General features: G+C 56.9%; 1 protein-coding gene across 4 annotated transcripts in view; it reads right to left on the bottom strand.

Annotated features, from left to right (window-relative positions):
• The window catches only part of SLC37A2 (solute carrier family 37 member 2), a 25,572-nt gene that overhangs the window by 6,848 nt on the left and 6,400 nt on the right, over positions 1 to 12,324 (bottom strand). For 3 of the 4 annotated variants that reach the window (XM_024740730.1, XM_024740728.1, XM_024740729.1), the window contains exons 2-10: positions 5,609 to 5,690; positions 5,061 to 5,154; positions 4,846 to 4,924; positions 3,070 to 3,205; positions 2,601 to 2,677; positions 1,560 to 1,726; positions 1,006 to 1,043; positions 564 to 716; positions 142 to 232 (exon numbers count right to left, since the gene is read on the bottom strand). In XM_024740730.1, coding sequence (XP_024596498.1) covers positions 142 to 232; positions 564 to 716; positions 1,006 to 1,043; positions 1,560 to 1,726; positions 2,601 to 2,677; positions 3,070 to 3,205; positions 4,846 to 4,924; positions 5,061 to 5,154; positions 5,609 to 5,638 — 865 coding nt within the window. In that variant the 5' untranslated portion in view covers positions 5,639 to 5,690. Of the gene's footprint in view, positions 1 to 141; positions 233 to 563; positions 717 to 1,005; positions 1,044 to 1,559; positions 1,727 to 2,600; positions 2,678 to 3,069; positions 3,206 to 4,845; positions 4,925 to 5,060; positions 5,155 to 5,608; positions 6,244 to 12,324 lie in introns of those variants that run through there. The other variant, XM_024740727.1, reaches the window with a different exon arrangement.

Genomic DNA, 12,324 nt, shown 5'->3' with positions numbered 1-12,324 from the left:
ATTAAAGAAAAAAACTTTCCCTCCTGCCCTAGGAGAGGTTCAGCAGAAATCCTGCCTATTCCTGGAGACGTACGCGTCACGTGACAGGTTTCCTCCTCAGAGACCCCTCCGTTCCTCACCTCTTCTTCCCCGGGTACTCACCCACATTGAAGATGTAGAGGGGCAGCCAGTAGAGGAAGGTGTAACTGACCAGCTTGGCAAACAGCAGACACAAGGAGAACTCGACCACACCCTGGGGAGCGTAACAGAGGGCGCGATGGAAACAGGGGCAAGACGCCCTTGGTCCGTCAGCGGAGCCCCAACCCAGCACTTTCCACCGCCCACTGCACAAAGCAGCCTCGAGGACCTCTCCAGCCTCAGTAACAGCAGTGTGCCTGTGGCCCGGATATGCTGTGTCAGGACGAGTCTCCCGTGTTCCCCTCCCCAAGTGGGCCGCCCTCCCTAGGCACTGCATGTAAAGAAATTCTGGAAACCACAGGTCACCCTGAGCATCCCCATCTCCTGAGACCCAGCAAAAAAATCTAGAGAGCCTCTCTCCTCCTTCCAGTCCACAAAAGACTCACCGGGATCCAGAGCGCCCCAAAAAAGCTGATGGCAGCGGGCTGAGCACTTGGCTCCTTGGACAAGGTGACGGCAGACTCCAGGCCGTTCTCTCTGTTAGAGTGGGGTCCATTGCCAGGGTCCTCAGCGTTGTCCACGTTCTCTTCCAGCTCACCCTGAGCAGAGAAGAGCCCTTGCTGTGGGCACGTCCACGTACCACCTCCCACCAGCTGGAGGGACAGCCCATGTGAGAGGTAGGGGCTCCCACGCTGGAAGAGGTATGTGTCCCCTTCCTGGACTGGACTAACATCCTGCCAGGCCCATCAGGCTGTCGGGGAGCCCCCCGAGGGCGTGACTTTGGCCCTCACCCAAGGGTCTGTGAAGTAACTGTGGCCCCTCCTCCAACTCCCCAGGCCTCCCTGGGACCAGCCCCCGGGTGGAGTGGAGGGCAGGGATAGGACTCACATGGTGCTGAGGTGGTGAGCAGTCCACGTCCTCTGGGTCTGAAAGAAAAATCTTCTAAGAAGCTTCCCAGCAGGCCAGGCCCTCACCTTGCATGGCGTGTGGTCCCCACCCCTCCTCAAAGGGGGTGAGTTGACTTTCCAGCACAAGGGAGCATGGAACCGGGGCTCCGGAGACCACCTTCGAGGTCTGGGTCTCCTAACAATAAGTTGTGTCACTACTGCCTCGTGGACTTTCGTTCTCTTGCTACAAGTGACCATGGCCCTGACTCCCTGACCCATCTGTCAGGGAGCTGGGAAGAGGCAGCAAAGGTGGAGAGGTCCCCCCAACCTTGCCCTCCTCAGTCTCACGTCTCACGGAAACGCTCAACAGCCCAGGGAAGCAGGCGTTGTTATACTTCTGTCACACATGAGAAAACTGAGGCTCAGAGAGGCTGTCTGTCCCAAGTCACACATCTGTGGCTCTGACCCCACGATCCCACGCTACCCACTGCCTTCTCCCAGGGCCTGACCGGGAGGCTCGGCTCCGGCCCTGTGAGGAGGGAGGGCTCCACTCACATTCAATTAAGAAGAAGAAGGTGACGAGGCCCATGACGGCGGTGATGATGCCGGGCACCACAAAGGACAGGCCCCACTGCTCATCCACCCAGACGCCGGCGATCAGGGAGCCCAGGATGTTGCCCACGGATGTGTGGGAATTCCAGATGCCCATGATGAGCCCCCGCCTGGAGGGGAGGGAGGGAGGGAGGGAGAGAAGAACGGGAAAAGTGAGAAGAGAAGCACAGGGCTCCTGGCGACCGCCCGACCAAGTGCAAAAAGCTGGCTGCCTGCAGCCTCTGAGCTGAAGACCCCCTCAGGGAGGAGCGGGAGGGTTTGCTGGTGTCAAGGGAGTGACAGCAAGGCCCGGGGTCCCGCTCCCCAGCCGCTCCCTGAGCAAGCACTCTCTGGCTCCTTGCTGCCCCAGGGCCCAGAGCCCCAGCCCTTTCTTCTCTTGCCCTAAGGCCGTGACTCTGAAGTCCTCAACCAGGGGTGACTCTGCCCCCAGGGGACACGGGCACCGTCTGGAGAGTTCCGACCGTCCCAGCTGTGGGTGCGCTAGTGGCATCTAGGGGTAGAGGCTGCTGAACACCCTACACTGTGTAGGACGGTCCCACAACGAAGAATTATCCAGCCCCATATGTCAATAGTGCCAGGGTTGAGAAACCCTGCCCTAAAGAAACTTTTGCACAAAGCCAGTTCAAGGAAAAAGAAAAAAAAAAATATATATATATATATAAATATATACAAACACATATATATGTGTGTGTGTGTGTATACAAACACAGTTTTATAGGCTTCGTTTTTGTCTTCACGCAAAATGGAAATTCATCTATTAAGAGGAAAAAAGCATAACTGAGGTTGCAGGTTTTAAGGATCAAAACCTTAGCAATGAGAAAATCAGTACTGCTTTTAGTCACTAAAACATGTGTATCTCGGCCTGTGAAAGCAAGATGGAGGCAAGTTTCTAATCTTTGACCCTGAAATCACATCAGGGGCCACGAGGGACCCACCAGCCCAGCCCCCCAGGCGCCACCCACCCTCCTGTCCCATCACACTCACTTCCCCTTCCCGAACCAGTTGCCCACACAGGTCACCACAGAGGGCCAGCCCGTGGTCTGGACGAGCCCATTGCAGATCTGCAGGGAGGGAGGAGAGAGGCGGGACAGGCCTGGGCTCAGCGGTGCAGCCTCTGGGATGGGGGCCCCTCCGCAGCACACACTACGCACCCCCTTCCTTCACCTGCGTGCACGCACCCCCTAACCCACCAGCTGATTTCTCCTGTGGCCTCAGATCCCCACGGCAGAGACCAGGCCTCACAGGCACCTCCATGGACCTCAGGGTAACGCTCAGCGCAAACTCACAGAGCCCACGAGGGTGACCACAGGCAATGGGCAATGGGACCCCGCATCGTGATAAAGGAGCACAGGACTGGATGCGCCGGGACCTGGGGCGGCTGGGAAGGACCTGCAGCCTCTACTATCTTTCTGTGCCGGACACAGAGGCCTGAGTGCAAGGCCAAGGCTCGTACCTGGATAAGAACAAAGTACCAGAGCGCGTGGATGTTCCAGAAATACCCCAGGCCAAAGAGCGAGGTGAAAAGGCCGCTGAGCAGCATTCCGGCTGTAAGGTAGTAACGGAGGGGGAGCCGCTCCCCAAAAATGCCACTGCAGAAGAGAGAGTTGGATCTATGGTAGTCTATGCTACCTGTGCCCTTCGGCTCTCTACCTCCTATCTCTCCGCCCCCCCAACCCAAAGCCACTGAAACGACTCTGCTAAGGTGACCACCAGTGACCTCTGTGTTGCCACACGCCAGGGACACCCTCGGTCCTCCACTCACTGGGCTCCTGTTTTATTTGACGCTGCTGACCAAGCACCTTGAAGTGCGCTCTCTGTGGCCTCTGTGAGGTCACCGTGGCCCACCTGCCTCCCCCCTTGGCTGACCAGCGCTTCTCATGCATTTTCTCTTGCATCACTTTTACGGTTTTAACTACCAGCTACATATACGTTACACAGCCCAGCTGCATATCTACAGCCCTGAACTCTCCCCCAGAGCTTCACGATCATATCCAGATGCCTTCCAGACATCCTGACTGGGATGCTCCCCAAAACAACTGCCACTCAACAACTCCAAAATCAGAACGCCTCTGCCTCTGCCCCCCACCCTGCCCTGTGTCCTGTGCCCCTCATCTGAGTGGATGTCGCCACCACGTTTGGCCACTCAAGCCAGAAACCACGGGGCTACCTGTTTCCTGCCTCTCCGCCCCACCCTTCACAAGCAACCTCCAAGACCTGTACCTTTTACTTACATCTCTCCAGTGCGTCGTTACTTTATCATCTCTATTACTATTGTTCTCACTCAGGCGTTGCTCAAAGCTCAGCTGAGCTATTATCAGATCTGTTCCTTAGTGTGACCTGGTACTCAGTCCTACTCTCCCTCAAACCTACCTTCCGTCACCCTCACAGCGATCTGACATGTTAATCTGAACACGCCACCCTTCAGAGGTTCTCCTGTGCCCACGGCCTGGTACACAATGACCTCATTCTTCAGCCCCATCTCCTGCATTTTACACTCTGGTAAACCTGTTACTTGTGCCCCCAGATCATGCTGTTTCACACTCGCCTTACTCTGCCCATGCCATTCCCTCCACCTAACCATTTCTGCATTGCCAAGCCCAATTCTTCTTCATTTGTTCAAGTGTCATCTCCTCCAAGAAGCCTTTCCCAACCCCTCTTCTCTAATCCCAGCTCACACTAAGTGACCCCTCGGAGCCCCCAGAGCGCCCCGTATGAAGCCACCTGTCTGGGAGCCACCACATTGCTTTATAACTAGCTGCTGTTATCGGTCACTCCACTAGACTGTGAGCTCTCTGGAGGTGGTACCCTGCCTCAGTCATCTTTGATTCCTGGGAACAAACATCATGCTTGCTACGTAAAAGCCGTGCTGGGGTCTTCCTAGCATCCAGGGCTATCCTTGAAGGACCCCGGTCTAGGACAAACCATTTCCCAGCCACACCACTGACACTGCCATCTGAGTGCATAAACTCAAAAGGACATCCAGGAAAGCCTTTCCAGGGAAAAGAGCTACTGAAAGTGGGAGCTGGCCCGGTGAAGGAGCAGGTTCGGTAACCGTGGGAGCGCGCTGGCTACGGGCTGACATGATGTGTGCAAGTCTTGTCGTCTCATTTCCGTGTGGGGGGGCCCGAGCTTTTTCCCTTTGACCCTGCTGCCCCCAGGTCGGCCAAGGGGAGACAGCAGCTCTGAACGGTTCTGCTGCGGGCAGTCACAGGCTCCGCCTCTCTCTTACCTGATAAACATGCCGATGGCATAGGCCACGAGGAAGGCGTTGTCCACTGCCCCCAGGAGTTCCTTGTAGTTGCTCTGGTCTGAAAGCCGATGGGAGAGGCAGAAAGCTGGCTGGCTGCTTGGACGCCCCTGCAGGAAGCCCTTTCCGGCCCCGGCTGACCCTCTCCTGGGTAGGGGGAGTGGGCTGTGGGAAAGAACAGCTTGCCCCGCTCTTACCAAATGGGGCCCAGTTGCACCACGTGGTGTCGTTGAGCCTGTGGGTGTCGCCGATGGGCTGGATCATCTCTGAGCAGTTGTGGTGCAGACGGCTCTGGAGGAGCCACGGGCGCACAGGTCAGGGGGCATCCTGCGGCCCCGAAAGGAGCAAGCAGCCTCCAACACACCAGCCCCGCTGCCCCCCTCGACCGGACCCCACGCTCCCTCCTCCGGCAAGAACTGGCTCCAGGGGCAAGTGGCCACAGCAGAGCCTCGGTGAAGGGCAACAGGGGTCTACGCGCAGGGTAGACATGGGGCCCAGGGTGTCTGCTCTCTGGCTCCACCCGCAGCCCCCGACACCACCGTCTTGGTGAATAAACCCAGGAAACTCTCCTGGGAAAAGAGAACTGCTGAAAGTGGGACTCTGCCAGGGGGAAGGAGCGGGCTCAGTGACCAAGGTAAGGGAACAAGGATGGTTATATGCCGAGTTCCAGACCGTTCTACGGAAGTGTATTTCTGCTGGGGCCCAGCATCTCCTGCTTTCTTCCTTACGCCCAGGCCAGCCTCACCTTGACAACACTGATGGGCTTCCTGGACATGTGATAACAGGTGTAGATGAGGAAAGTGATCAGCAGGATGAAGCCTCGGTACCTGCAGGGAGAGGTGGGCAGCTGGGCTGGCAGGGCGCTCGGACCTCCGCCTCTACTGTGTCCAGGAAGCATGCACCTGTGCCCATTCTAGCAGCCTCAGAGCCGCAGCACCACCAACTCTTCTACATCAGGCTCCCCTCCAGACACAAGTTCCTTGGGGCAGAGGCCAAGGGGAGGGTAGGAACAGACGCCAGAGGCCAGAGTGCTCGGGGGGCCCCACGTCCCTGCTCCTGCTACCGAGGCCTCCCGACAGAGCTAGCCCAGCATCAGCGCCCTAGACGACACCAAAGTACCCCCTCCTGCTCTTACCACTGCCCATCACCTCTGCTTCTCTCTGGCCTCACTAAGATCGGGGTGCCTCTGTGTGTGTGAGAGATGGGGGCAGGGAGATAGAACTGTATTTAAAATACTGGACATGCTGGAAGCCGGCAGGAGGCTGATGTGGGAGAAGGGTCTGTCTTTAAAGTGAGGTCGGGACTTTCCTGGTGGCGCAGTGGTTAAGAATCCGCCTGCCAACGCAGGGGATACGGGTTCGAGCCCTGGTCCGGGAAGATCTCACATGCCGCAGAGCAACTAAGCCCGTGTGCCACAACTACTGAGCCTGCGCTCTAGAGCCCGTGAGCCACAACTACTGAAGCCTGCGTGCCTAGAGCCCGTGCTCCGCAACAAGAGAAGCCACAGCAATGAGAAGCTCGCACGCTACAACAAAGAGCAGCCCCCCCTCGCCACAACTAGAGAAAGCCCGCGCGCAGCAAAGAAGACCCAATGCAGCCAAAAATAAATAAATTAATTTTAAAAATAAATAAATAAAATAAAGTGAAGTCGACGCTGATCTTAAGCCCAGAACATGGCAGAAACAGCACCTGCTGCAGCCCAAAACCTAGCTGGAAATGTGGCAACAGAAGGAAAGCTGGTGACAGAACCCAGGTCCTCTGCCCTAGTCCGTTCCACTGGACACAGGGGTCATCCTTTCCATCTGTGGCTCACACATCACATGGGCCCTCTCACACAGTGCTTCTCATCCCATGCGCTGGTCTGGGGCGGAAAGAACAGTTCAGCCAGGCACCACCGAAGTTTCCACTGAGTGCTCCCCCTTCCCCTTCTGCCGAGGCTCTGAGGAAGGGCTTCCATGTCCTCCTGAGTCACAGCATCAGCTGAGACGAGTCAGCAGCCGGGAGCCAGGAAGTACATGGAAAATAGACCTCAGCATGGACTCTAGCCCAGGAGAAAGACCAGAGCCTTGGTTTCTTAAAGAGCCCATGGAGAAGGTGGGGACGAAGGGGAAGGGGGCCTGAAACCCTTTCTATCCCTGGGATCCACGAACCAAAGGACCAGGACACTGGAGGCTCAGCCTGCCCTCTCCAGGGATCTGCCTCCAAACCCCAAATCACTTCCTCCCAAGCATGTCGCGAAGGCTCCTGCTTGTGAGATGAAGGGGTGTTTCAGCAGAGCAGAGGCTGAATTCAGGCTGGGCTACCAGGGCCCTTCACCCCTGGACTCGTTCTCTGTCTCATTCCCTCCACTGCCTCACAGTTTATCTTCTGAAGAGATTGAAGGTACATGTGCTCCCGCCGTCACCTGGCTTAACATTTCTCGGTGGCTCTCCATTCCACTAAGAACGAAGCTCTCTCTAGCTGAATCTTATGCTCTCTCTACTGCCCAGCCTCTCTGGCTCCCCATTGCCGAGGGTGCATGGCTGGGGGGGAGTCACCAGGGGTTCTCCAGGGAATCTGGGGTTACTCCAAGGGACTGTCACAGTGACCCTGTGACATACACAAGCTTGGTGGCAGCAATGTTTTCCACTTGGCAAATGGCTCATGACTCCTACCTCAGGAACTTCCAGAATCTGGTGGCAGGGTTGGGGGTGTCTCTGAGAGAACTGGAGAGGCTGCCCAGTGAGGCTTCTTCAAAGTGCACAAGATGGAAGAAAATCACAGCCCTACAGATAACACTCACCAGTGTCCTGCCCGGGGAGCTGCTGAGTCTGGAAAAAAGCTGAAAGCTTTGAGGGATGACTCTAATTTACTGTGTAACCAAATGAAAGTTCCTAAGCCTTTTTTGCTTCCGGTTTCCTCATCAGATGCCCACGGAGGACAGTGCCAACCACATCTAGCTCAAAGACCAGGGAACACAATGTAACTCTCACCCTAGTCCCTACGTGTCTGTTGGGCCACCTTTACGACCCCCCGGGATCAGCTGAGTCTATCTCGGCTGCCACCTGGATACAGCCATTGACCCTGGTGACAGATCAGATCTCCTCTGGGCCTGAAGGATCCCCAGGCCCCACTGAGCACCCCCCCAGCACTGACTGTCCTTCCTTGACAGGCCAGGCAGGGAGGCCCAGGCTGCAACTCAGCCATGCCGAGCCCACGCAGGAGATGCTCAGACACGATGAGGGATCAAATGGCACAGCCCTGCTGGCAGCCACCTTTCTCCTCCCTCGCTCCTCCCACCACGACACTGCTTCAGCCCCAAGTGCCAACACCTGCCCACCTCAGGTCACCTGCCCTGGTTTTCTCCAGCCTGTGGTCCCCAGTGTTCTTCCTTATCTGCCTTCTGGAGTCCTGCCCCTCCCAACCTTGCATGGCAGAAGCTAAGAAAGGACAGCAGGCACACCCAGGCCCATTTCTGACATCTCGATTCTCTCTGGCAGAAACAGGACTGCCTTCCCATCCACATCCTGCCATATGCCAGGCACTGTGCTAGGGACCCAGAGAAGCTGTAAGAGAGACCTCTGCCCTCCAGGGGCTCGCAGGTCAGCAGGGAGACAAACAGAATTGATGTGACAGTGCCATAAAAGAAGGCAGCCCTGCATGACACGGAAGCAGGGACACGGAGACCAGCTGGGATGGGAGCAGTGTCAGGAAAGGATTCAGGAGGTGAGGCTTCAGCCGAATCTTCACAAACAAGCAGGAGGTGGCCAGGTCCACCAGGGCTGGGGCGGGAAGCGGCGCCAGGGAGAGGGAAGTACGTGTGCAAAAGTGCGGAGGCGTGAACAGCAATAATACCTGTCTGGGGAACTCTATGTAGCCAGAGGTCTGGAAGGTGGGACTGGGCCAAGCATGGAAGGTGAAGGAGTGGGGAAGGAGGGAGGGGACAGGTCATGGAGGGCCTAGGGTGAGTTTCGACTGTCTCTTGGGGTGATGAGGAGTCACTGAAAAGGGGTGGGATTTTCTAGGTCAGAGGGTTCCGGACACCTCCCAGGCTAAGCCAGATGAAGACCCAGGGCTCTGCCCTGCTGATTAGTTTGGGAAGCTCCAGACAAGCTTCCTCGCAGAAGGTAGGGCTGGTTCCCTCTGCCTCATCCACACTGCCAGCCACCCTCTAGGGAGACCCTCGGTGGTGCATTTCAGGGAGCTGGTTTCTGTAAGAGAAAAGAGCAAGGACTTAGGAATCAGGCGAAACCTGATTTCATTCCTTATACCTGTTAGTGGTCTGCAAAGTAGTGTTTATCACCTTTCTCATAGGGCTATTGACAGGTTGATGAGATGATGCATAGGACAGCTCTTACATGTTCCTCACACCCAGTGGACACTTAAAAATGACAGCTGCTACGATTTCAGATTTTGAGGAAGGAAAGCTGGAGGGGGCGGAGGCAGCCCGTGCTGCTCTGTTACGGGAGGTGAGCAGGGTGTGGGTTAGCACCAAACTCCTCTGAGAGGTGGTGGTTCCAGGCCCTGGATTTGCCTGTAAGGTAGGGATTTGGAGGCCAGCATGGCCACGCCTCCCACATGCCTGGTATACAGAGGTGGGCTAGAGGGACACGAAGATGCCCCGAAGCTACCAGTGTGCATGCGGGAGCCTGCAACGGGGAGACAGCAGAGGCTGGTCCACTGGGCCCACCCATGTTCTCCCTTGGGAGTAGACAGGGAGACTTAGCAGAGATCCACAGTCATGCTGATCTGCCAGATTCCAGCCCTGTCCAGAAGCTCGGCCTGACCTTTCTCTCAGCTCTAACCCCAACCCTCAGTAGGAAACCTGACACCCAAGATAGCAGGAGAGTCACAGGGAGGGAGGTGGTGGGGCAGAAGGACCTCAGACTGCTGTGCGATGCTAGGATGGGCACTGGCCTCCTCTGGGACTCCCTGCCTGGACCACAGCACAATGGCGGCATGAGCCCAGAGGGGCACAGCTAGCTGGGCAGAGCATACTTGGGGCCTCCCCTTAGTCAAGTCCTCTTTCCATTCCACTCTGGCAGCTCTTCTGAGAAAAAGGCCAAGGTGCCATAGTTCAAAGGGGACTGAGGACATGGGCCCGGGGAAGGGCTGGGCTGACACACAGGCTGTCGAACTCACAGTAGCTCACAGGGAAGATAGCTGACGTGCTCCTGCTGCCTGGAGAACCCGCAAGTTTCACTTCTGCTTTCACAAGCCCTTCTTGCAGAAACAAGAGGCCCCAGAAAGGGAGCAGGGGGGAAAATACACAGTCGGCCTTCGCCTAGCTTGCCCCAGGGCGGCTGCGAGGGGGAGGGGTGGCAGCCCAGGTGTTGGCCAGGCTGGGCAAGCAGGCCAGAGACCCAGGAACGTGCGTGGCGAGGCCCACAGACTGTTCCAGGCAGGGTGCCCACCCCGTGACCCTCTAAGTCTGTGTTGGCAAGAGATGGCACTTTTAGAGTCTCACCTCCCCCTACACGGCACTGGTTACTGAGTAACTAAGTCAGATAGAGAGGTGGACTAGCTATCTCTTAACTATTAGCTGACAGTCCAACTTATTCTTTCAAATGAGCATGCTAATAGCTTTATGGACCTCATTAAGACTCTGCACTAGAAACGCTTCTGAGGTAGGGGCAAAGAACAAGTCTGCCAAAGCAGCAACAGATAACGAACAAAACCCCCAAAGGACCTGCTACCACCACCATCACAACAGAAAACAAGAGAGCCCAGCAGAAGGGTGCTGACCTCAGGAGACAGTGGAAAGAGGTGTCTTCTCTCCAGCGTCTGCCCAGTCATCCCCGGCCCCTGCATCCCCCTCCCTGCTTTGCAACAACATTGCCCACGGTGCTGACGGCTCCTATCCCCATGGCAGGCCAACAGGGAATTAAACTCCCTCACTGACCAATCCCTACCACTTCCTGCCTCAGCCCAGCCCTTAAGCCAAGTCTGGGGCAGCTAGTAGATGTCGGGCTACTCAGGTTGGGACAGACTGGACTGGCTGTAGCTGCAGGTGACCTTGACACTTGCCCGGAGGAAAGTGCCACTTGGTGGCCTGTCCTTGGACGTGCCTGTCCCGGGACTCAGCAGATCTGAAAAGGAGAGAGGGCTGGGGACAGTAAGAACCAGGCCGATGGTGACAATGCCATCACCCCGCCCCCTGCCAAGCCCTCCACTGCCACTGGGACACACCCTGGTAGGGAAAGGCCAGCCTGGAACAGACAGCACAGGGCAGAGCCCTGAGCCAGGCCTTCCACTGACAAGATGGGACAGGACAGGGCAGGTCTGGGAGGGCCTCTGAGAACAGAGGAACAAAGCCCTCTTGGGGCTGAGAGCCAGCCCAAGGACTCCTCCACCTACTGCCCCTCCTCCAGATGGAACCTGGGCATTTGCTCAGGGGCATCAGGTTGACAGGGCTCGGTCCCAAGATCCTTCCCAGAGAAGGGAGCCATTGGCCAGTAGCACAAGGAGCCCGGGACTTTCTAGAAGGAATGAGTAGATAAGATAATGGTCTTCTTTAGGAGAGTGGAAAATATAAGCTAGATTGCTTTGCCTTGAGAAGGAATCTAGGTAGGGGAAGCCTGAGTGCTCAGACAGAATGAAAAGACGTGGCTTTTAGCTACAGCATGTGGTTTCGTTTAGGTACCTGGAAAAACTCTGGAGGAGTGTGAGAGCTGGTAGGGTTTGGAAGAAGTGGTCAGCGGGCAGTTGGTGGTCTCTCTTCTGAAGAGCGGCTACGCAAAGAGCACAGGTGGGAATGCGTTGATGGTGGCGGGGCCCTCCTCCCCAGGGAGCTAAGATGAGGACCCTCCTCTCGGGATTCCCTGGAGGCTTGGCCCATGGCCCACCCTCACCTACTCCTTCTCCCCAGCATGAAGGACCCAGGGGAGGAGGCACGAGCCAGTGGGCAAAACGAGAGCAGTGATACCGCCCACCCCGCACACCAGTTTGGGGACAATCAGATGGGGGCGTTGTGGGCTGCAGTGACTCCAACCCTGGTGTCTGACTCCAGTTCTGGCGTTGCTTCGGGACCGCTCAGCTCTGACCTCAGCACTCAGGTGGCACAGCTTGACGGGAAGAAGTAAGGTCTTGGCCATCCATACAGACCACCCCCAAAGCCTGGCTGCCTTCTAGACCAGTGCGTGGTCCCTGAGGCCGACCGCCCCACCCAAAGCCAGGGAGGTGCGCATCAGTCTGCTGTGTAAGGAGGGAAAGAGGAAACAGCGGAGAGGAAGAGGAAGCAGAAGGCGGCTGGGGAGAAGACAGCAGTCATGTGCGGGTGGAGGAGGGAGCCACGCAGGTCACATGCTCTTTGGGGGTCCGCCTGAAGAGCCCGAGGAAGGGAAGGGGGTGGGGACAGAGACGGTGGGCTCAGCCTTCCAGATCCTCCACCAGGCTCTCTCCTTCCTTCTCGGAGCTGCCTCTTGCCATCACCACTCTTTTTTTTTTTTTTTTTTTTCGGTAGGGGGGCCCTCCCCTGTTGTG

This window comes from Neophocaena asiaeorientalis, unplaced genomic scaffold (genome assembly GCF_003031525.2).
Source record: "Neophocaena asiaeorientalis asiaeorientalis breed wild unplaced genomic scaffold, Neophocaena_asiaeorientalis_V1.1 scaffold308, whole genome shotgun sequence".
In the NCBI taxonomy this organism is placed as follows: Eukaryota; Metazoa; Chordata; class Mammalia; order Artiodactyla; family Phocoenidae; genus Neophocaena; species Neophocaena asiaeorientalis.
The sequence above is the reverse complement of the archived record's forward strand: the minus strand, read 5'-3'. Positions and strand labels throughout refer to the sequence as shown.